Source organism: Plectropomus leopardus, chromosome 11 (assembly GCF_026936395.1).
Source record: "Plectropomus leopardus strain MGB_pleo_1.0 chromosome 11, ASM2693639v1, whole genome shotgun sequence".
NCBI lineage: Eukaryota > Metazoa > Chordata > Actinopteri > Perciformes > Serranidae > Plectropomus > Plectropomus leopardus.
In genome coordinates this window covers 25,724,832-25,748,821 of record NC_142186.1, presented here as the reverse complement: position 1 = coordinate 25,748,821, position 23,990 = coordinate 25,724,832, and the positions used below count along the sequence as shown (strand labels likewise).

The 23,990-nt window shown below is 39.7% G+C and overlaps 4 protein-coding genes across 6 annotated transcripts in view; 2 read left to right on the top strand and 2 right to left on the bottom strand.

The window, feature by feature from the left end:
* Window positions 1-139: 139 nt before the first annotated feature.
* Window positions 140-3,228, bottom strand: atg12 (ATG12 autophagy related 12 homolog (S. cerevisiae)). Its single transcript, XM_042490613.2, has 4 exons — window positions 3,071-3,228; window positions 1,303-1,439; window positions 1,134-1,196; window positions 140-325 (listed from the first exon to the last, which is right to left on the bottom strand). The coding sequence occupies exons 1-4, from the start codon at window positions 3,162-3,164 to the stop codon at window positions 266-268; spliced, it is 354 nt and encodes a 117-aa protein (XP_042346547.1). The 5' UTR covers window positions 3,165-3,228; the 3' UTR covers window positions 140-265.
* On the top strand, window positions 3,203-7,716 carry isoc2 (isochorismatase domain containing 2). The gene is made up of 7 exons (XM_042490442.2): window positions 3,203-3,359; window positions 3,543-3,653; window positions 4,422-4,546; window positions 4,988-5,200; window positions 5,767-5,837; window positions 5,934-6,051; window positions 7,550-7,716. Coding segments are annotated over exons 2-7 (594 nt in total). The 5' UTR covers window positions 3,203-3,359; window positions 3,543-3,652; the 3' UTR covers window positions 7,616-7,716.
* Window positions 7,717-8,057: 341 nt separating this feature from the next.
* foxj2 (forkhead box J2) lies at window positions 8,058-19,014 on the top strand. Its single transcript, XM_088084418.1, has 10 exons — window positions 8,058-8,323; window positions 8,598-8,953; window positions 9,121-9,195; window positions 9,327-9,419; window positions 12,231-12,392; window positions 12,813-13,302; window positions 14,797-14,967; window positions 15,083-15,184; window positions 16,029-16,367; window positions 18,338-19,014. Exons 2-10 carry the CDS (start codon window positions 8,624-8,626, stop codon window positions 18,448-18,450), a joined length of 1,875 nt encoding a protein of 624 aa, XP_087940544.1. The 5' UTR covers window positions 8,058-8,323; window positions 8,598-8,623; the 3' UTR covers window positions 18,451-19,014.
* epn1a (epsin 1a) overlaps window positions 18,833-23,990 on the bottom strand; it is a 22,298-nt gene continuing 17,140 nt past the window's right edge. For 2 of the 3 annotated variants that reach the window (XM_042489460.2, XM_042489461.2), the window contains 3 exons: window positions 22,858-23,022; window positions 21,755-21,997; window positions 18,833-20,794 (listed from right to left, as the gene is read on the bottom strand). In XM_042489460.2, the coding sequence (XP_042345394.2) occupies window positions 20,328-20,794; window positions 21,755-21,997; window positions 22,858-23,022 (875 nt within the window). In that variant the 3' untranslated portion in view covers window positions 18,833-20,327. The remainder of the gene's footprint in view (window positions 20,795-21,754; window positions 21,998-22,857; window positions 23,023-23,990) is intronic. The other variant, XM_088084417.1, reaches the window with a different exon arrangement.

Genomic DNA, 23,990 nt, shown 5'->3' with positions numbered 1-23,990 from the left:
AATGCATCCGTATAAATGGGCTTTTCCTTTTTTCTCCCTAATCAGCTCCAGCGCTGTGCAAAGCCAAATCCTGTGCCCACTAATTTAAGAGTTTATTTTTGGGTGCCAAAGTGACGCTTAGAAAAACAGTGGGAAGAGATTTCTATAGTTACAATAATTTATTTACAATATGTATGTACAGAAAAACTGAAAAAATGCCAAAAATGGAGAAAAAACAGGTGTGCATGTTGGGAGGATAGATTTAAGAAAGGAGGAGTTGTAGAGTTTAACCCCAGGCTTGAGATTTACAGTAATGTAGAACCAGCTTTCCATCGCTGCCAAAACACTGAAAAAATGAGAAAAAAAATACATAAATGTTAATTTTAAATAAAGACAGATGAATGATACAACAGTGCAGTTTCATAAATGAATGTGTTCAAAACTAATATTAACTGGTAAATGTAAACTGACTTTGATCTGTCAAGCTGTGCAGTGGATGTCCAGTGTGAATTCTGGACTCGGCTATTTCTTATTTTAATCAGTGGTTTAGGATTTTGGCTTTTGAAACATGGAGCGTCCCTCTTGTTGCCCCCTCTGCTGGTCAAATCCCACATGACAAATTCACTTCTATTGACTGAACCTTGTAGGGCTGCACAATATAATATGTACGCATTTCTCTTTTAAAAGGTAAAGGAAATACTTTCATGTTGATATTCTCGAAAGGTTTTCATCTATAGTCACTGATAAGGCTCTGCTCATTTGCTTCACTTTTTGAATACACAAAACAAAACTTTAGTTTGTGATTTTGGCAAGTAGTGACGTAAATATTATTAAAATTGTCTTTTGTGTGTGTTGCACTTTTACTCAGAGACATGATTAATGTTTGCATGAGAGGTCCAGTTAGCAGCTTTTTCTGAGCTCTTAACCACATATAACTGGAATTTAACTGGATTTTGCAGATGATTCGGGTGAAAAAAACTGGTGAGTGGACTTTAGAGGTGAGATTATTTAGTTACACGTTCTGAGCCGAAGGTCATGAATGAACTTTCATGCTCGTGTCTTAAGTGACAAATGTGACTAGCATTTATCTGTAGTTTGTTTCTATTTGAAAGCACTCTACATAGAGAGAGCATTAAAACAGGCATTGTACTCACATCAAAGAGGACGCCTACTTCTTGATCCGGTGAGGGGGCAAAAGACTGGTTGACATATATGAACTGGAAAAAAAATGAGAGCAGATGTTTATAGAGTTGCAAGACGTGATGCATGTTTTCACAAATATGATTTGGGGAAGTGAAAAATGTAAACAAACTTTATTCTTACCAGTTGTTCACTGCCATCAAGCTTGAGGAAGCGAGAGATAAACTGAGAAAGGGACTGTACCGTCCTCCCCCTGTCCACTGCCCACTTCTTTGTTTTCATTATAGGAGTGTCTCCAACTGCCTTCAACAGCACGTCAACTATCAAAACAGAAAAAGTAAAAAGTGAAAGCGCTGCTACCAGGGGGGTATTCCAGTAAGGAGGTTCAACAAACTCTGAGTCTAACCCTGAACTCTGAGTTTATTTACTCAGAGATGAGAAACTCTGAGTTCAGTTGATCTGAATTAGTTCAATAAACTCTGAGTATTTTCACCTTGAGTTTAGCATGTGCACGACCTCAATAAGAAGCCATCATCAATGAACCCCGATACCTCGATTCACCATGGCAACCACTGAGAAAAAAAAAACAAGCTACTTTTCCCCATTGGAACTAGTGGTCCTCATGCTGCCTAAGGCGAATATGAGCCCATATTTAGAAAGAAAAATAACACAGTTGCAGCAACTAAGGAGAGAAAAGCAGCATTGGAGAAAATCGCTGCCCATGTCATTTGTGTCAATGCTTAAGTTTGAATGCATGTGTCTACAGACTGAACATTAACCTCATATTATTAAAATTGTAGCATACAGGTGAAAAAGTGGTGGATTGATTTTCATTGATGTGCAATCCCACAGGGGGAAATGCACTTAGAAGCAACTGAAAATGTATATATATATATATATATATATATATATATATATATAAATTACAATAAAAGATAATACTACAGTAGATTGGTATGCAGTAGTAATTAGTGAATTAACTGCAATATAGACAGGATAAAAGAAAAAATACTTAAATAAATAAAGAGATGCAGAGATGTAAACAGATAGTAACAAGAAGTAGAAGTAGGTCCAGGGCTAATAAAACTGGAGTTTATCTACTTCTCATAATAAACATGGTGAACTACAGCCAATGTGCAGGCATTATTTATTTAAAAGTGTTTATTTATTTACTTTGATATGATTACTTTTACTTAGAGTATTAAGACACAGTGATGTAATATTATGAGTTCAAAATTATATGTATGGCGAGGCGACTCTTTGATGATTTTCAAATTGACCCTGATTTCAATTCAATGGTTTAATATCATGGTTGTTGATAACAGGCTATAAAATTGTTTAATTTATTTATTGTTTAGTGAAATAACTCTAAATAAGAAAACAACTCACATTACATCGCAAACAACTGATGAAAAAAAAAAAATAATAAAAAATTTTAAAAAAGAGGCTGTCTCGCAATTTCTTAAGAAACGTAGTTAAAATCCCCAAAACATAAAACACCATATTTGTTTTTTAATAAAACTGGGCTGTGACAGTTTGACAGTTTTAAGCTAACCGGAGTTTGTTAGCTTAATATTAGTAAAGTATTATTATGTGCAGACGTGTGGTTGCTACTCGTGCCAGAGTAAAACAATGCTTGATACCTTATGGAAATAAACCGCCTATCTCTAAAAATATATATAACAAACTTTAAAGTCAAAATTTGATGTTTCCTTCGCAAACATTAGCTTTAGCTTTAGCCATTCCCCACAGGAAGCACCACATGTTTAAAGCAAAATGTTTATTGGCTAAACAGAAAAAAATAAGCCTTCCTATTGGTCAAAATCCTTGTCAATCGTCTTTTACGTCACATACCCGGAATTGTTTCTTTCCGCACTGTCAACAACCCTCGTAAACAGATAGCTATTATTCGCTAATTTCGTATGACTTTCGATATATTGGACTTTCTTACTTTTCTTCTTATCATCGTTTGTCGTCGAGTCGTCTGACGGCGGTTGTGACTCCTCTTTTTGCGTTTCTGTTGGGGACTCTGCATTGTCGGACATCTTCAGGTGACCACTGAGGGTTGAGTTCCCGCCCACCAGAGCAAGCACGGCGATTGGCTGCGAACAGAGGCTGCTATTGGCCAAGAGAAACGTCAATAACTTCGACACGCAATTCTATTGGTCAATGCGCTTCTGAGAGTGGTGTTTGTCAAAGAACGGTGGTTAAACTTGTCTGTCTCCTTTGCTACATGCTAGGTTAGTTATTGTTTTGACTTTGGTTTATTATATTTGATATAACGAAATCGTCTCATAATGAATTCAAATGTTGATTGTTTGAATGGGTGATCTCGTGCCGCTTTGTTTCGATATTGAATGCGTTCTTCTTCCTTCACGTGCAAGTAAAATAGGCACATTTTCTGTGGGTTTCTTATTACACAGGACGCGTCACATGGGACATTATACTTTAACCTGACAGCTAACCTTTCTGCAGCCCTGTTTAACCTGTCACCCACTGCCCCTTCTCACTGTCGGACCATTCAGACAACAACAGTAAGTTTATTTTTTTTATGTTTATGTTCGCCACATCAATTCATTTGTGTTACAAAAACCATGCAACACCATTGAGGATTTTTTTTTGTATGAGGAAGATAACTTATTTCCTCCTTAACCCTTCGAGACCTGAGCAAATTTGCTCGGTTTCTCCATAAAACATAGGAGGAATGCAATGAGCAATAAAAAAAAAAACGACCCAGAAATCAGTAAAAAGAAAAAGAAATTAGTAAAAAGTACAAGAAACTTACCTGGAAATTAGTTAAAAACAAACAACAACAAAAAACACACACACAAATGAAGAAAAAAAGAGTTAAAAAGTTAAAAAAAGACTCGGAAAGTGGTTAAAAATTTATAATAATTCTGTAATATTTATTATTATTATTTATTATTATTTATTATTTTTTTAAAAACTACACATCTTCCCTAGCTTTTTAAAAATATATACATTTTATAATCTACTAATTTCTTTCAATTTGTGAAATATTTCTTACCAAGTTCCTCATTGCCTTCTTTTCCCCACATTTTTGGAAGAAATTATACCAATAAGCTCAGAGTTTAAAGGGTTAAATATTGTGAAAGGCATCTGAAAGCAGCAAAAGAAAAAGGATGTCGCTCCAGGTTTCAAAGGGTTAAGTAGACATAGATTGCACCAATGTGAAAAACTTGATTTAACATTGCAAAGATGTTTAAGAGTTGCCAAGTGTTCCTGTAAGCCAGTGGACCTCTGAACACAATTATTAATTTTCTGTAACCTCGTTCTTGAAGTGGCGAGCGTTGGCCGGCTCTCCACCAAGGATGCAGTGCTCTTCCTGTGTGACATGCAAGAGAAGTTCAGACCCAACATCTTCCAGTTCACCAACATCGTGAGCAATGCTGCCAGAGTGCTCCAGGTTGGAAATACTCACCATCATGCAGCCATATCAGCCAGTAGGGTTTCAGTAGTATAATGTGAAACAGTATACCAAGATATTGAAATTGGCAGTCATCACACTGTGTGCATTTGCTTATCTATGGTAGTGAAAAAAAAAAATTGCAAGTGGACGAAGAATCTCACCTGCACGTGTGCATCTTCCATCCTCCTTCTTGCTTCTATTAAAAAAATGGTTTAAAATTTCAATTACAACACAGCATCGGTTCAACCAACCATTCCTTTAACTAACTGAAATGTCACTGATTCTAATAATATATACCATGAAACCATGGTAATTTCTGAGACAGGTGTTGTACCGTGAGAATCTCATACTATTGCGGCTCTACTTAACATTTACATAAGTTAATAGCCTTAGACATTCATTTTTAAGTAATAACTATTTCTCTCCTCCTTCTTACAGGCCAGCCGTGTTCTGGGTATCCCCTCGATTTTGACGGAGCAGTACCCAAAAGGTCTGGGTCCCACAGTACCAGAGCTGGGAGCAGGAGACCTGAAAGCTCATGCTAAGACGTCATTCACCATGATGATCGAGGATGTGGAGAAGGAGCTGCAGGCCCTGGGGAACCCCAAACAGGCTATACTCTGTGGAATCGAGGCACACGCCTGTATTGCAGTATGACCAGATTACTGTTATAATTACCCAGCATTGTTTGCAGCATCACAAAAGAACAAAAACACAAGTGAATACATAAATGTTTACAGTCACGATCATCTTATTCTTAGTTTGCTACAATGTGTGCATCATCAAGCCTAAATGAAGCATTTTTAACCCACTTTATTTTTAATTTTTGTTTTGTGTGCACTAGGTTTAACTCCTCTGTTTCTACTGTTTTAAAATCAGGCTGACTATGCTCGTACACATCAGCATGTGACTTACGCACTGACTCTAGCATGAATTCTTTATTTTTAGAAAAAGACCTACCTTCTTTATAAGTGGCCCTTTTTGAATATGAGCCTCTAACAAAAATTTAAGGTGCACTTGAATAGATGTGCTTGTATTATATGTATAAGACAATTATGAGTTCCTGCAGTAAAAAAGACCTAAAAAAATGATCACGAGGGAGGAAATGGTGTGATCATTGAGCTGTTATGCTATCTGGTAATGTAATTATTATGTCCGTATGTGCCGCAGAGCTTCAGTTAATGAACGAGGACATCTGTTTTGTGTGATTTTCTCAGTGCACAACATTTGACCTGCTGGAAAAGGGAATGGAGGTTCATATTGTGGCTGATGCCGTCTCATCCAGAAGGTATCTGTGTATTCTGTGTTTTTTTCTGCTATATAGCATAATTTCGGTATAACCTGTGATAAATATAAATTTGTTCCTGTGTGTCTCCCTCCACAGCCAGACAGACCGTCTGTTTGCTCTGTCCCGACTGAAGCAGAGTGGAGCTTATCTCACTACCACAGAGGCCGTTCTGCTGCAATTGGTTCAAGATGCCAAACACCCCAACTTCAAGGAGGTGCTTAAATCAAAAGCTGTTACACTCCTGAGTTACTTTTGTTTGTTTCGATGTGATTTGAATATAATGCTGCATTCTATTTATCGCGGGGAGTTTATTGTGTTCCAGTACAAGTAATAAAAGCCAAGATATTGTTAATTATACTAGTTCATAACAAAGGATTACGCTGTATTTTGGGCATACAAACACTATAGCAATATGTCCACAGATACAAGTCTGACAGGACTGTTTGTATGACTGCTTTAATATGACACAAATAAGACAGAAGTGCTATAAATAATATGTTACTATAGATTTCATCACTGCTAGATTTTGAGGTTGGTGAAGTTTCCCTGACTTTCTGAGTCGAAAATCCGACTTCAGGGGGTGCTCCAGTTGGAGCGTCTGTCTGGGAACTCAGACACAGACTGTTTATATACGTGATTTATTGAAGTTATTAGCACTTATTTTGTTTCAGCTCAGTGTGAGAGTCTCGCATTTAGTGCTCGGTGTTTCTCCGCTCTGCTTTGAGGAGAGGAGAGCAGAGTTTACTACAATCACACTCACCACTGCAAGTATGCAAGCTCCACAACCAAAAAGCCATCATGTAGTAATGAAGCGTCATCAGCCCAAAAGATGTGAGGATGACAAAAATTAACACTCAAGGGAACACAGCTCATTCAGGTGACTGAAATACAGGCTGCCCTGAAGCAACAAACACTGCAGAACAGGCTACTCCCTTAAAGGGACAGACACTCCCCTGAGACAGGCCAAAAAGATTAAACGGACGTTTTGCCAGTTCATATTTTTTTGGTGAAATGAATAAATAAATAATAATAATAATTGGCGAATGCATTGCAGAGCTTTTGATTTATTCATATTGTCAAGCATAGGCTATACATTTGATTGATTTTAATAACTAAGGAGCCTACTTAAAGTGTGCACTGTGCCCCTGTATTATCAAGGGAAATTGAAATATTGGATCAGGACTCTGAATTGGCAGATACTTGATATAAAACGACTGAGATCAGGGGCAAAAAAACTTTATCAGGACATCCAGAGTTATTTCTATAGCTTCCCCAACTATAATGCGCAAAACACCAATATTTGATTTTGAGGTTGAACTTTTTCAACTGTCAGTATCGGCTTGCGACTTCCAAAATTTTGACTTCCCAGTGTAAATGGAACGCACTAAACTGGCAGTAAACCCCAATTCAAAATTTAATTTGCACATTCCCAGACTGCTGTCAGTCAAGAGACTGCAGCTTCGGGGCTGCCAAAAATGCGCTGCCTACAATCTCTATCACTGACACTGTCGACCAACTAAAGGTGACCTTAAACTGTGGTGAGGGAAGCCCTCATACTTAACACAGAACACAGTGATCAAACCTAAGTGTGCCGTTTCTTTCTGTGTTTGTAAAGCTGCCATCTTGCCCTTGAAAACATGCAGAGACCGATTTCATTCTGATCTGCCAGAGTAAGTGATGAAGGTGACAAACATATACTCTCTTTTTTACAGATCCAGAAGCTTCTGGCCCACCCGTCCCCTGACACCGGCCTCCTCGCCTTCTTCAGCGCTCTGTAGGGAGATCATCACCTTTCATTCTGTCCCAAAAGATACTGTACAGAGTTTCACTGCTTCCAACACACTGATAAAGAGCTTCAATAAAGTGATGCTGCTACAAATCTGCTCTGCTTCTGTGCTCGTGTTTCTGAATCAAACCCTCATGGCTTGTTCGGGAGGGTCTGGGGCCTCGTGGGTCAGAATAGTCCGAGGAGAAACGTACAGGTCGTCCCTCTTTATTGATATCCTGCTCAGCCCAGAAAGCTGCAGGAACTTGTACTACAAGCTGTGAGAAGCTGAAGAGGAGGGCCCAGCTCACAGAGGAGGGCCCAGCTCACAGAGGAGGGCCAGGCTCACAGAGGACGGCCCAGCTCACAGAGGAGGGCCCGGCTCACAGAGGAGGGCCCGGCTCACAGAGGAGGGTGCAAAGAGTTATGTCACTAAGAGGGAGGGTTAAGTGACATCATTCTGGTAGAGTCAGAAAGGGAGGGGAAGGAGACAGGGAGAGAAAAAGGAAGCTCTCCGACAAGTTTTTGTGTGTATTTCTTCAAAGTTACACAAAGTTTCACAATCTAAAGGTATTACTGGAGGCCTGGTGGGGATCAACATGCTGAGGAGGGACATCTGAAGGGAGGGACGGACATCTGTTTGCCAGCAGTCGTGCACAGCTGATGACAACATCAAATATAACACTTTTTAAGGCCTTGGGCCTCGAGTGACCATAAGAAGGTAAGCAAGTCTCTCTTCTTCCTCAGAAAATAGAAAGTGATGGTGGAATAGTCACATTTATCTGCAGTCACATTCTTGCGGATGTCTTTGCACGTGAGTGGAGAGTTTCCTGAGCAGCACAAAGTGTCTGAACTTGCTGGGTGAAGTTCAGGAACGGAGCGAGTGACAGTGTTACATTACAGCCAGAGAGGAATCTAATAAAGCATTCACAGTGTGTTTGTGGCTGCTGTGTCCAAAGTGAAAGAATCCAGTGCTTCCTATTCTGATCCCTCAGATCCTGGACAGAGAAAAGGACACAAAATGTCCTCTGAACTGGACTCCAGTCTCACCAGTATTGACTGGCTGCCTCAGCTGGGAATCAGTACCCTGCGCTCGGGGAGAGAAAGAGGTGGAGGAGGAGGAGGAGGAGAGAGGGACAAGAAGAAAGACAGAGGGAGGGAGAGAGACTTTCTACCCTCTGTGCCGGACCCCTCCCCTTCTAACTACAAAGGAAAACCTCCTCACAGCTACGCCACTCTCATCGCCATGGCAATAGCAGCTGCACCTGAGAGGAAGTTGAGTTTGAATGACATCTACACCTGGATCAGTGACACTTTTCCCTACTACAGCCGAGCCGGCCGTGGATGGAAGGTAAGCTTTAATGTAGAACAACAGCATAGTATCGTTGTGAAAGAAGACAAATAACTCTGTTACTAACGTATAAGTTTATGGTAAGAGGTGATTCATAAACAATTTTCATATTATTTGCATCACAGGCTGGTTTATGACTGACTCATTTCATCACTTTGTGTTTACAGAACTCCATTCGTCACAATCTGTCCCTGAATAAATGCTTCAGAAAAGTTCCTCGGCCTCAGAATGACCCCGGCAAGGTGAAGTCATTTTTTATTTCTATGTCATGATCTTAAGCATATATGTGTTTTGCATCACTGGGATGGAGAAATGATTGCTTAAAAGAGCATAAAGATAGGAACTTACTGGATACTGGGTGCTGCGTTTGTAGGGCTCATACTGGACGATGGATGGACCTGCAGAGGTGAATCAAGCGAGGGCACCGAAACGTCCCTATCCAGAGGAGGAAGAGCAGAGGCTGGATGTGAGTTGTTCAGTATCAGTTAACTTGTTGACTGATTGTTGTTAAAATGTCAAATACTCAAAGGTGTAAAGCAGATATATAATGTATAAATTTGGGGTTCTGGCATTTTATCCCCATATTTTACTTTCTTTCTGTACTTCAGTTGTAATATGATACTGTTATAATCACTAGTTCCTTAGGAAATTAAGATTTTAAACTAAAAACATCCTTTCATTTTATTTATTTATTTATTTATTTTCATGATTTTTTTATTGGTGAAAGTTCAGGCACAAAGGTAAATAACAAAAACAAGAACATCCTTTTATGAATTCAATTATACAAATTATTTCACAATTAACTATCTGAAGGGACCAGTTTTTAAGGACACATTTTATTACTGAGAGCTGTTTACTTTAAAGGGTCAGTTCACCAAAAGGACATAGTCTATTTTTTAATTTAACTCTAGTATTTAGTCATGGAGATACTGGTTTTATTTGTCTGAGTTTTGAGAATATGCATCTCTGAGATATCTACAGCCACAGGAACAAAAATGGTGAATGAAAGCTGATTTCTGATATTTTACACAAAAAATATCTAAATATAAATATAAATATAAATATAAATATAAATATAAATATAAATATAAATATAAATATAAATATAAATATAAATATAAATATAAATATATTACATAAAAAATTTAACACCAATAATAGCCTGTTTACTTCTGATGATCTGCAGAATTTGGTGTTAGCAGTTTTAATAGGGCGTTCATTTACATCGCATTGGAGGGCAGGAAGAAAAATCGCAATCTGGGCGACGAAATCCTGGCCACGAGAGCAAAACTGATATTTCTCTGTATTATAGTATTTTGGGGAATTTGGGGAAAATTTAAATTTTCACATTTAGAAGTTTTTGTCAAGTGCTTACAAATACCTAGATGCCTTAAAAGAACATTTCACCTGCAACTTAATTTAATTTCAGTTACTCACCTCATGATACACTGAATTTGTGAAGAAAAGGTTTTTTTTCTCACATGCCTCCACAGTGAATGGAGAATCAAATATATGTGAGTATTCTTTGAGAGGGGTCCGTGTCAAACAACAGCTAAACTATATCAAAACCTCTGAGTACAAACTCTCACACACCTGACACAGTTTAATCCAAGTCTCATTTATCCAGGTGTATAGTCAGTACTTTTGTAAAATCCTACAATGTAAAATATTTGAGCCTATAAGTAGCGCGCCTGAGCATGTGTGTGCTCACAAGCTCCACTTTTGCAGCTCAGGCAGTGTGCATCTGAACATGACCCGTCACTGCATGACACTGTACTAATATGTTTAAAATGTTTGCATTTTAGTGAAAATGCATTTATTTAGGAAGTACTGAGCATGCAACTGGATAAATGAGATTGCAGAAGTTGTGTGAGAGTTTTTAAATGGAAGGTTTTTTTTTTCAGTTTTACTGTTGTTAAATATTGTCCCCATTTACTTCAATTCATGAAGAATGTCTTTTTCCATTCCCCATGAAGGCAAACAAGAAAGCTTTCTTTAGGAGCTCAAGGTAACATGTTGTAGGTAACTGATATATAAATTGATCATATTGTGGGTAAAGTATTCCTTCAAATTATCTCAGCTGTAACTCCTTTGCATCATTTAGTATGCACAGATCTATGAATATGCAAAGTAGACTCACCCGTCAGTCGCTCGCCTGCTGCTCAAGTGTAGCCGGTCAACTTCAGTTTGCTCATCAAACGCACAAATCTCTGCCTGTAAACAGAAACAGATATCATGAGGCCTTGGCTTGGCTCCGTTATTCAACACCTATCAACACTAATGTGTTTCTAATGTTAGATAACCCTGCAGTGCTGACAAGTTGAAGTGACAGTGAAACCTAACCCTCAAAACATACATATGTAACTACATCTGGCTTCTCCTCTGATGCCCCTTGTCCAGCTGTAGCGTTATGGAAAGCCCCACCTCGCAAGTTGTCGGGATTGGTTGCTCAGGTTTGTGATGTAACAAACCTGAGTGTCAGAATTCATGTTCTCGAGACTGTTAATAGTGCCGTGCAGTTCCAAGAGAGAAATGCGCAGCCATGGCATTAGGGGGGTTTCCATGACAGATTTGTGCAAAACTTAAGCAATATTTTTGAAATGTTGATAAAATACAATTGCGAGTGACGTTATGCAACTTCTCTTCTTGCGCTAACATTTCAAGAAGCATGGCAATAGATGTTCAAAACATTAACAGGTTTATTTCTGTTGCAGCTACCACACGAGATGTCATTATTTTCAATCGAAGGCGACATAAGCGTGTTATGTGGGTGATAATGGAAAGTCAAGCCCCTTATACATGGGAGCGGCCATGTATGAGTGATTTCTGTGAGTTCATAGTCAACGACTTCACAGAGGAATAAAAAACTTCTGCACTATGCGCTCAACTTTTGAAGTTATGTGATGCAATAACACCTCTTGTAGCACCTGCTGCATGATGCCCGAGGCAGCCAGTTCCTACCAATAAGTGCATCACCATCATGTGACTTATAAAAGCGCCAAAAGAGTTTCCATTGTTGTTTTGCAAATATGACTTTTTTGAATCACATGAATGAATGACGTGTTTCCATTGGGCGTAGTTTATATTCATAATTTCAATTTGCGTGATTTGAAACCCATCTACTGACTGCTTATTTTGCTCATGATAACTGTAGCATAGAAAAAAACACCATATGGACATGTTTCCAAGTTTAAGAACTTGATTTTCTACTTTTACGTCTCTACAGGATGTTAATACCATCGCCAACTTTTCAAATCATAACACTGCGCTCTTACAGGTTCCTCAAGTCCAGGGGACACAAGCAGTGAGAGGAGCCTCTCCTCATCAACCGCCACAACCTCCCTCCCACACGGACCACCAGCTGCTCAATACAGAGCCACTGGGAGCTATCCAGCAGCAGTCGCCCCACTCTGCGTCCCTCTCTCCTCCCCCATGCAAGGTACCGTCATTTCCTCCCCTCTTTATCACAGTCAGCATTACAGCATCTTATCTGATTATTTCCTAGTTTATCTTCCATTTTTCCTTTAAGTAATGATGAAAAATTGTAGATTTTGATTCTGAGTATGTGGGTGTATGCATGTTTAATTAATTAGAGGTTTGAATTAATAAGGAATTGGTTAATAAAAATTCAGTGATTTATGGAGAAGGGGTGGGATTAAATAAGTTTTTAGTACTTCTTCTCACACCTTTCCGAATACGTAAACCAAGTCATCATATGTTTTTGTATGTTTATTTTGGTTTATGTTTTTCATTGTTTGTAAATTTTACTATTTTGTCTGTCTAATTTTGTATAATAATTTCTCTATTTACTTTTTTACATGTTCGAAATAAATCAAATCAGATGTCTTTATCTTCACAGCAACCGTCACCCTACATGCCGAGCCCTGGGTCCACTCACCCTGTCCATCATCCCTCTGCTTCTCCTTCAGCTGGGCTCCCACCTGCTCCCCCCATTTCTTCCATTAACTCCTTCCCACCTCCCCATCCACCCGGCCCCACTTTCTCCGTCCCCACTGCCTCTGCTACCCCTCTGTCTGCAGCCAACATGTCTGCAGCGTCTCCAGTGGCTCCCTCTTTCTCTGATGCCACTCTGTCCTTCCCTGCTAACTCAGTATCTGTCCCCACTTTCTCCTGCGCTCCTAATGCAGCACCTGTGTCTGTCTGCACCGTGTCAGGACCCATTCACTCCTCTGTGTGTGTCGTCCCTTCATCTGTTGCTCCTGTTGTCTCAGTAAACTCCTCCACTGATCCTCCGCTGCGCTTCACCTTCGATGAGATGATCTTACCAGACCTGTACGCGTCTTTCAAGTCTCTATTCAAGACCATGCGTGAGAGGGGAGGCTCACAGTGTAAGTACTCTTGACTGTAAAAGTACTCTATTACTCTGCTAGAACAAGTCCTGCATTTAAAATTTTACTTATGTAAAAGTATATGAGTAGAATCGGGAAAATGCATCAACAGTAAAAGTACTTGAAGCAGAAACATTGTAGTAAATCAAATATTATTAATAAGCGCTAAAATAATAAAAAGGAAAAACAAGTTGTCATTTTTGCATGTAAAATTAAATCAATTTTCTGGTCAAAATAATTGCCAGATAATTTCCTAATCGGTCAACTACTGTTGCAGCTGTACTTGTATGTTTTCATATGGTTCGTATGATTTTTAATATTTTTTTTAATATATAACATATAATATATATTTTAATTTGATGAAGGATCTGAAGTCATCGTATTTCTGGATCTTAAGTTATGAAAGAAACAAGCTGATTAAAAAGCACTTTTGTAACCTTGTTAAGAAAAGTGCTACATAAATAAAGTTTATTATTATTATTATTATTATTTGCATCAGCTCAGCTCTAACCTTTGCTGTGCCTAATAACACTGGAGAAACACTTATTTTTTTAACATGAAAGTGTTTGTAACGGTTTAAATCACTCGGTCTGTTTGTTTCGGAGCGGAAGAAACCTCTGGACCTCTGAACATCTGGATCTTAAATTATCAGATAAAAGGGGGAGCAAACAATAGCAGGTGTGTCATCGCTGTCATGCCAAACACCATCAGAGAAACACGGATATGTAACTGATTCATTCAGTGTTTTTAATGGTTTAAATTACCTTGTCCGTTTTTTTTCTGACGATAATTCAGCTCCTCAACAATAAAAACTGAAGGACCACAAAGACAGCATTGCTCTGTCTTTTGCTACTGATTTTACTGAGACCCCCAGCAGCCGAAAATTACATATTATACTTTGAATTATCTCTACAACTTGTAAAGTTAATTAATGTTATCAAATAATTGTAGGGTGTAAACAGTGAAATATTTCCCTCTGAGGTATAGTGGAGTATAAATGGAAAGTTGCACGAGGTTAAAATACTCCAGAGAGTAAACGTTATACATGGAAGCAGCTTAACCCTTTGAAACCTGGAGCAACATCACTTGTCCTGTGCTGCTTCAGACGCCTCTCACAAGCATTTATACCTTTCAGTCCTGAGCATATTAGTACAATTTCTTCAGAATACATGGAAAACCACATTTATAATATTATAATCAATATTTAAAATATGTTCCAAACTTTATTCAGCACTTTTCCATGTCATTTTTTTTCTTTTTTCCCTCTTTCTCAACATTATTATTATTATTACTTTTTAGTTATTCATTTTTTAATGATCTTTTTAAAATTTTTTTTAAACTAATTTTCTTATTCTTTTTTATTTATTTATTTATTTATTTAACTAATTTCTTGCTATTTTTGGGGTCATTTCATCTACTCTTTTTACAGGAAATCAAGCCAATTTGCTCAGGTATGAAAGGGCTAAATGAATGACTTCTTCATGTTCTTTCCAGCGGATGTTGCTCCTCTGGCTGTTCCGCACAACGACACTACCCCGCTTCACACTCCGACCCTGCTACCGTTGTCTCCTCCCCCTGCGCCTGCACTGCCTGCACCACCTGCACCGCCTGCGGCAGCTGCACCAGCTGCACACCCTCCTGAGACGGAGCGCATCCCACAGTACAGTGAGTCTCACATTACCGTACAGACCACAAAAATGCTCTTACTGTATTAACAGCAGCAACGTGACACGGGAAAGATCAGTGCTTTCTAAAGTTACCTTCCTCCATTCCACTTTAGCGGTGCCAGCTGACTGGTTCAGTAACCCAGATTCTCTGAAGGAGAGCTTCCGCATTGCCAGCAGTCTGGACTGGGCAAACATAGACCTCTCTGGTCATCCAGGTCTGTGCTGTTTACCAGAGTCTTGTTTGAAGGGCAGTTTCAAGTTTCACTCAAATCACAAAATAACATTTTCTCGCTTACCTATGGCGTTAGTTTGGGTTTTATCTGCTGATGTTTTGAGATATCAGTCGAGTGTCACTATGATTCATCTACAGAAAACTCATCAGTCTGGGAAGTATTACATAAATTAAGACAAGAGCCAAAATGTTGAGTCAGTCACTGTCCCATTTTTACAAGTTAAAAACATGATGAGACACAGCAACGTGCTTACCTCCAAAAATCTTTCACAATATATAAAGGTGCACAGTTGTGCACCTTTATATATTGTGAAAAAAAAATCTTTAAAAAATCCTAATTGCGATCTCTTAGCATTTTTAGATTAATCAATCCAATGCCTTTTAACATTTTTTTAAGGATCTGCGGAGACCCTGTTAGGCTAAATGTAATGTTTTTCAGTGGGATGACAACCTAATACCAAATACCAAATTCCAGTTGTCTAAATTATATTAGGGTGCAGGAAGAAATCTCAAAGACGGATATCTCAACAAATAAAACTTTTTGGTTTAAAAAAAAACTAGAATAAGTGAGAAAATGTTTTTGTATTTTTGTCATTTGGGTGCACTGTCCCTTTAAGATGTTTGTATGTTTTTTTAGCTCACGTAACAACATTTTATTAGTCGTAATGTCTGACTGATGACAGATAATGAAACAATAAATATGACCATTTAAATTTTTGAAGAATGATAGAAATGTTAGTAAATGCATCATCTGCATCGTTTAAATAGGGCTTTTCCTTTCTTGATGACTTGTTTTCTTCTAAAAGTCGTTCACTCTCTGTCATCAGACCTGCTGGAGAGCATGCGGCAGGCGGAGCTCTGTGACTGGGCCCTGGACCCGGCCATCTTCACTTCTCTCTGTGACTCTCTGAACCGCTTCTTCACTCAGAAAGGCATGATCACCTCCGGGAGCAACTCCCCACTCGCCCTCGGGGCACCTCACGTACAGGTCCCACCGTTCCCCTCCAACGCTCCTCCTACCCTCGCCAGCCTCACTCACCCCTCACCCCTTCCTTACTCTCCCATGGCTCACCCCATCAGCGCGGTGCAGCCGCCCCGAAGGGCTCTGCACATGCAGGGACAGGGCCTTCAGAGACAACAGCTAACACAACCTGCAAACACCACCGGTAAGATCTTCATGTTCTAAAAGAGGTTTTAACTTTTCCAGTATGTGGAAGGATAAGTGCACATTTTTTGAGTCTGATTTTAAAAAATATTCATGTTAGCTGAAAGATTACTAGTAGTCACTCTCATCACTCCTCCTGTCTGAAGAGATTACTTCTTACTGTCATTTAATTTAAGTTAAATTAACACATTTTACATGTGACTGTGTCCTCCACCACCAGCAGTGAATGTAACACAGTATTTATTTGAGTACTGTATTAAGTACAAGTGTTCCATTTTATGCCATTTTGCAAGTCTATACAGCATTTTGGGAAATATTGTATTTTTGACACCACTACACTTATCAGACAGCTTTAAGATTTTTGCGCAAACATCAAATTAAGTTTCTGAATTTTTTTGTTATAAACTACCCACCTGTTTAAACAAGTGCTGCTGAAATAATTAATCAATTAATCTAACGACAGAAAATGAAATGGCGATTATTTTGATAATTGTTTGTCATTTTTCATACAAAAACATTTTTACCCAGCTTCAGAAATGTGAAGGGTTACTGCTTTTTCTTTTAATACTTTGAATGTATTTTGTTAAATTTGTGGTTTGGACTGTTTGTTGGAACAAAACAAGCATTGTGGGCTCTGATAATAATCAGATGAATCCATAATGGAAAATAATCATTAGTTAAAGGGGCTCTATCAAGGAACAGTGCTGGGCATTGAAGCTAATTTTATAACATTGGCCAGACTGTGAAATTACAACTTTCAGGTTCATCACATGAGGCCTGTGGCCCAAAAATATTTTTTCCAATTGACTTACTTTGTGAGAGAGACTTCTGTAAAAAAAAAAAATTTTCATGTCACAACCCCCCACAAAATGTTCCTCATTTAAGTTAGAGGAGCGCTTAACTGGCGAGCCCTGCACCTGCTCTATGAGCCCCATGATGCAGAGGATCTGGGTAAATATACACCTGGAAAGTCATACTTTTTCGGCTTTGTACGCCACCAAACAACTTTCATAAGAATGAACAAGGCCCCACCTCCAACACTGTATCCATTTCTCTTTAAACATCTGTGGGCTTTAGGCAAAAGTTATAGTGCATAACTTGTCTGCACACAGGTGGCTGAGCCAGTGGCCAGCAGCTAACAGTGCCAACTCCAACTCCACGCATTAAACAACAGCAACAGTGTTGACAGAGCTAACAGTGTTAACCGGAGGGGGGGTTGGGAGGTCGAAAACGCTGTCCTGATATCAGTAGTAACTGCCGTAAGAGCACAGAGCAAAGTGGCAGTGATGAGTTAGCCAATGGGATACACACAAAAACCCACATATACGCACAGCCAGACCAGTTTCCACAACAAACCACAGAGAAGCTCAGATTACAACAGAGGAAGTATGACTTCATTCTCTGCTCAGACCGCCACTACTCTACTATATCTTAACATAGCAAGTTGAGGTTTTCTGCCAGAGGAGGTCGAAACAGGTGAGCAAAGTAGTGGTGACACTTCCTCAAAGAAGAAAAGGGTTGGTGCTCGCTCCCGTCGTTCCTCCGCCTCCCACTGATCCTCCTGCCCCCATCACTCCTCCAGTCACAGGAAACAATTTTCTGCATCTGTATATTTACTTTTAACACTTAAAGTAGATTTCCTATTTATAATAACACTTTTATGTAACATTTTAAATGCAAAACTTTTTAGGATCTGAATACTTCCTACATTACTGCCTGTCACTTAAATTAAAATTGCATCAGGAAGGATTCTTTTCAAGGCCAGCGGCAGCACGTACATACACATGTGACTGTTTTAATAAGAGAAAGAATTTGAACCTAACGTTTTAAGTTTCTTAGCTGTTTCCTGGAAACAGTAGACGCAGTTCACAGTAAAGGAGAAGTCATTTCCATAGAAATAAATCCTCCCAGTATAATCTCACTTCCTTTTAGCTGTGTGCAAACCTGGTCATGTTTCTGTCTCTGTCTCAGCTGGGATGCAGCCTCAGTCTATGACTCCTCGACAGCGTCCTCCGTTAAAGAGTCTGCACAGCAACAGTGAGGAGATCCAGGACGACTTTGATTGGGACTCTCTGCTCGCCTGAGCCTCGCCGTCTGTGTGGAGAAACGATCACAAGAGAACTTTTCAAAAAAATGTAGCTCCTCGCAGCCGACTTCACTAAACTGTATGCAGAGGTTGCCTCATTCGTGGGATCAAGTTTGTCACATATGACTGAATGCTGTATTTCAAAGTTGATATATTTTTTTCACGTTTTATTCAAATTCATATGCTGTAATAACTTCTGTTAAGCTTTTCTTCTGCAGGTAATTAGCAGGGTGTTTTTTTCTGTCAGATTTTAGATTTCTAAACATGTTCACTAAAGAAAATAAAGTGTACAATCATTCCTGTCAAATTATTGCTCTCTGCAGCAAAAACCACATATTGACATTAACTACAGAGCAAGCATGAAACAAGCCAAACACACATCCGGTGTTTTTGATTTATTTCATAAATTCCTTTTGATTTTTTTTTCCATTTTACTTTTCAAATGTGAATGTTCACAGTCATCACCACACAAAATTCAACCTTACCCGATAAAAGAGATATTTTTGTTGTTGATATAAAATAACAATAAATTCATCAAACTAAATTAAAAGAACAGCATGGAGCATGTTGTCAAGTCCCATTTTTTTCTTCCTTTCATTCATTGAAATAATTGTCTTTTATTTTTTAAAGAAGCATCAGTAGCTTTCCCTCCTCGGAGGACGGAGGGATGAAATGGGGGGACAGTGGCGCTCTGGGACACCTGGACACCAGGGATCTCATATGAAATGTGTGATTGGATAAAAAAAAAACCAAAAAAAACAACTAATGCTTCTGATTAACAAAAAAATATGATTGGCAGAGAAATGTGTGACCCTTATAATACCTCATTTGAAATCCCAACATTACATAGTATTAATACAAGTGACATTTTTTTTAAAAACAAAAATAATGGATGTCATTTCTTCCTTTCTGAGTCACTGAAATAAGATGGGACACAGGAAAAATGGAGACAGATATTGATACATATACACAGAAACAGGCATTTGCACTATTGCATACTTGCACACTCACAAATGAGCATTCTCATTCGCACATAGCTGCAAACACACACATTCAACAAACATCCCATCGCTTTTCCCCGTCAGACAACAGATGTCCGAGCTCTCTTTAGTTTTCTACAATAGTAAGGAAGGGGGGGGAAATTAGCATTTGATTTGAATGGCATCGTCGTGTGATTTTCCTTGTTTATTTGTTCCCAAAAATTGGAAAAAAATAAATTACATTTAACATTAAATTAAATTAAAAGTGAAATAGTTGAAACAATTTGACCACATTGTGCCTGAAATGTTAATGCAGGTTTTTCAGTCCGTATCTCAGTCTGGAGTTCGTTAAAATTCTTCCTTCATGCACTCGTTTCATGTCAGTGGTTCAGTGTTTGTCTTCATCTAGAGGGAGAGAAGAGGAAGAGGCAGGTACAACAGTTTCTCTGTTCAGTTTGTTAGTGGCTATGTCCCCTCTCCCTCTGTCTCTCTCTCGGTGCAGTAATATTACAATATAGAGTGACACTACTGAATAAGCCTGCTCTCACAGACTCACCTTCACCTCAAGACAGGACTGAAAAAAACACAACATGAGGAACGATACAGAACAGAACAGGATTAAAACAAAATAAATAGATCTCTATTTCCCGCCCAAAAACATCCCAAACTGAAATGAAAGGAACTAAATGTGGAAAATTATTCTGAAATGAAATAATGCTTTCCAAGGAAAAGATAAACAAAATTTTTGATTTTTTGTTTTTTTTTTCTTTAAATATAGAGATGTACACATTTTTCTTTTTGGACACAAATTGTGTTGAGGGGGGGGTGAATGACGGGGGCAGCAGGTACGACAGAGGAGGTCGAAACAGGTGAGCAAAGTAGTGGTGACACTTCCTCAAAGAAGAAAAGGGTTGGTGCTCGCTCCCGTCGTTCCTCCGCCTCCCACTGATCCTCCTGCCCCCATCACTCCTCCTGTTCCAGCGGGCCCACCCAAAATCAGCTGAGGAGGTGCTGCACCTCCGGGCCCCAACAGAGCCGCGCCCGGGGGGGCCATAGGCGAGAGGCCGCTGTAGGGCATGCCCATGGGGCTGGCCTGCATCATGCCCAGGCCCATTCCTGGAGCCCCCATACCCACACTCATTGGCCCCATGCCCATCCCGGGTTGCACCATGCCCAGCATGGGGTTGGGAGGCACAGGACTGGAGCGGAGGCCGCTCAGGCCAAGTGATGAGGGCTGAGGTGAGATGGAGGTCATGGGTGGAGCCACGCCGAAAGGGTTGGAGGAGGCAGGTGTTGGAGAAACCCCCCGACTGGAAATGGTGCTGCCTGGAGTCACTGCCATACCAGGAGCAGGAGATGAGCCTGAGGGTCAGAGGTGTCACAAAAAACACAACATAATGAGAGCCACTTGATATATTGCGAGTAAAATTAGGCAATATTACATTATCTGCCTCCTTAATTTTGTTCTCTACTGACTCCTAAAGTCAGTGGCTGCAACCTCTGGTCATATAGGCCACTAATGTACAGCATGTCAGTCCTCAAACCCACATTTTCATTGGAGAGAGAGCTTTTAAAAACTGCCGCCTCATCTTGGTGTCAGCCTTAAACTGGTTTATATTATTTGCATTCTTTATACCAAACACCTTATCAAGAAAATAACTGACAAATTCAAAGAAAAAACAAAACAAAACAATTTCTAGAGTGAACGCATGGACGAGAAGGAACATATTGCATTTTCATAAAAGTATGTATTTAGTTTACAAACAGAAGTGGGAAATCTAGCATTTTTCTGGGCTTTTTTGTGTTTTTCACTCTGCATGAGATTCTGCTGCTTAGATTCACATCATGATAAGTTTCAGAAGAGGAATTGAATAAATTATTTAACGAACAAGTAGATGTTACCAAATATTTTGAGATTTCACTATGCAGCGTCAGAATAAAGAAACTCATAAAATCCTACTTCCCATGACTGAGCATTTTAAAGACTTTTTTGTAAGATTAACTTAAATCAATATAATACAAATGAAGACCTTATTTTTAGATGAATGAATTCAATATCTTTTTAGACTTTTTAAGAATCCACGGGAACCATGTTAAAATAAAATGGTCTTTTTCTACAAGCTGTATTTATTGTGAATATAAAAACAGTTGAAGACGGCATTTTTAAAACTTTGTGTGGACCTACACGGCTCTACCTGAAAATGGAAAACACTTCCCAGGAGCCTGGTAAGACTGTCTAAAGAAAAAATGCTGCGCTTAATGAGGAGCAGTTTCTTCTCTTCTCTTAGGTTACATGGAGACGACACGATCGCCGTAACTAACCTGTGTTCTGGAGGAAGGGGTTGTGTGCTGAAGAGGAAGAGATGGAAGGAGGAGGCGGCTGTTTGGGTTTGGGTTTAGATGACACCAGGGAATCAAGATCCACCAGCGCTGCGTTGGGGCCGAGGAAGGACTCAGGAGTCTTACGAACAGGAAGTGAAGAACCAAGAGATGAAAGGTCAAAGGGCACCGGTGAGCCTGTGCTGTCACAGCCTGCTGCTGGGGACCCTCGTCGCTCTGGGTCTCCTGAGGAGCACAACCACGAAATTAGAACTTCTCTCACTGTCATAAAATATAACTTAGAGGAACATAACCACAGATACTAGAGGAGGATGAAATGTAGGACAAGACAACTGTTGTGTGCATGCAGCTGAAAATCTGTAAGCCTTTCTCAATATCCGGTTCGCCTACTTCAGACTTGTGAAGTCGGAAGTTCTAACTCAGCGAGCTCGACCCGGGAGCACAAATTACCGAGGACGGGAAGACGCAGTACGGTCGCGCTGCTATTGGAAGAGCAGCGTGCTTGATGATGCCATCTAAGCTTGGCTTGGCAGTAGCCTAGATGTCTATACCACATATCTTCACTGTAGTGTTTACAATACAACGAAATATGATATAAACACAACCCTGCCTCCTTTCATATTATATGCATATTATATACATACACATATATACATATATATATATTTTGAGTGTTTCTACATCTATAGCAAGTGGCACGAAAAAGTTTATTGTTGTGGACGTAGGTAGACGAAATTTCAGATATCAGATATTGAAAGAAATTGTGAGTCTTTTCTGCCTCTGCCATTGCCGCTCGTTGGTGCGAAATGCATTATGGAATACATGGCTGTCCCAAGTCCACACAAGTCATGTCCAAAAGCATCCTCGATTTAACAGGCAGAGCAAGGCCGCATCCGGGCATTTAGACCTGACTCGGCTAGATACGGACTTTGAATCGGAACAGCAATTGGGCTGCGATTGATTATGTTTCACAAGAACACAAGTACCGTCAAGAGGTCAGACTGAGAAAGGCGTGTCATCCCATAAAAAGTGTGCACCAGTACCTCAGTGTTTGTGAGTCCATGTAGCTTCAAGTGTGAATGTACCTGTGCCGTTTGTGTGTTTGGCGGTGCCACTCCAGATGTCGGAGGTGATAGGGTCAGAGGCAGGGACAGGCCCGTCCCTTGCCCAGGGGTCTACTGGCCCCCCCGAGGAGGATGTGCTGGGTGGCACTGGGGGGCCCCAAGGGTCGGCACTGGGGGGGGTCACAGCTACAGGGGGAGGGGAGGAGACGCAGGGGAGGGGAGGGTTAACACAACACCTTACAGGTACAGTCCACAGTAAGGAGGGAGCAGGAAGCTGGGCTGGGTTCCAACACTGGTGTTTCTCTCCTTAACCTCTGCAGTCCCACTGACCAGACAGGTGAGAGCAGATTCTCTGTAGTTGTTAATGTCACCTATTTAATATCTGAAGTAGGCATGGACGGTATCACCTCATTACAGTATATCAGGGTATTTAGAAATCTCAGCGGTGTGATTTTAATAACCGTCAAAAATATGGATCCTCATCTTTCTATTAACTTCATACATGAAAGGCTGTATTGAGGGTGTTTTAAATGCAGTGCGCATCACGTGCCCTGGAATTTATGCCTGGTGTGTATTCACACTAGCAGCGTTTGTTGTTGCAGTGCTGCTGCAGAGCTGCCTGCCGTTATAACTACTGTATTTGGAATTAAAAGCACATACTCCACTCATTGAAGCTACTGCACTGTCAATAACACAGTGCTGCAAATGTTTCACAGTAAAATGCCTTGTGTCTGAGGGCTTTTACCAGTAAATCAGTATCAGTAAAACAGTAAAAGATTGAGTAAATAAAATATATTTTGTATTTCCTCATGTCTGTGACAAAAAAAGAAATTGAAACTATAGTAAAAGGTGGTGAAGAGTCAATATAATTATCAAATTTATTATTCAGTTTTGAATGTCTATTTTTACTGAAAACTGTGTGCATCACAGGGAAATAAAATCAGCACAATATGCCGCAGCTGAGCAGCGTTGCTCACGCCACTAGCATGGTATCAGCCTGGTAACACTGATGCCAGGAAAAAAAAAAAAAAAAACAGGTTCCGCAGTGCAGAAGACTTAGTTTTGTTAAGAGAGGGAGAAACATGAATTCAGAAAGTGTACGGCTCTCGTTCTCTGTTCAATATGGAAAATGGACGTAAGAATTTTACCTCTGG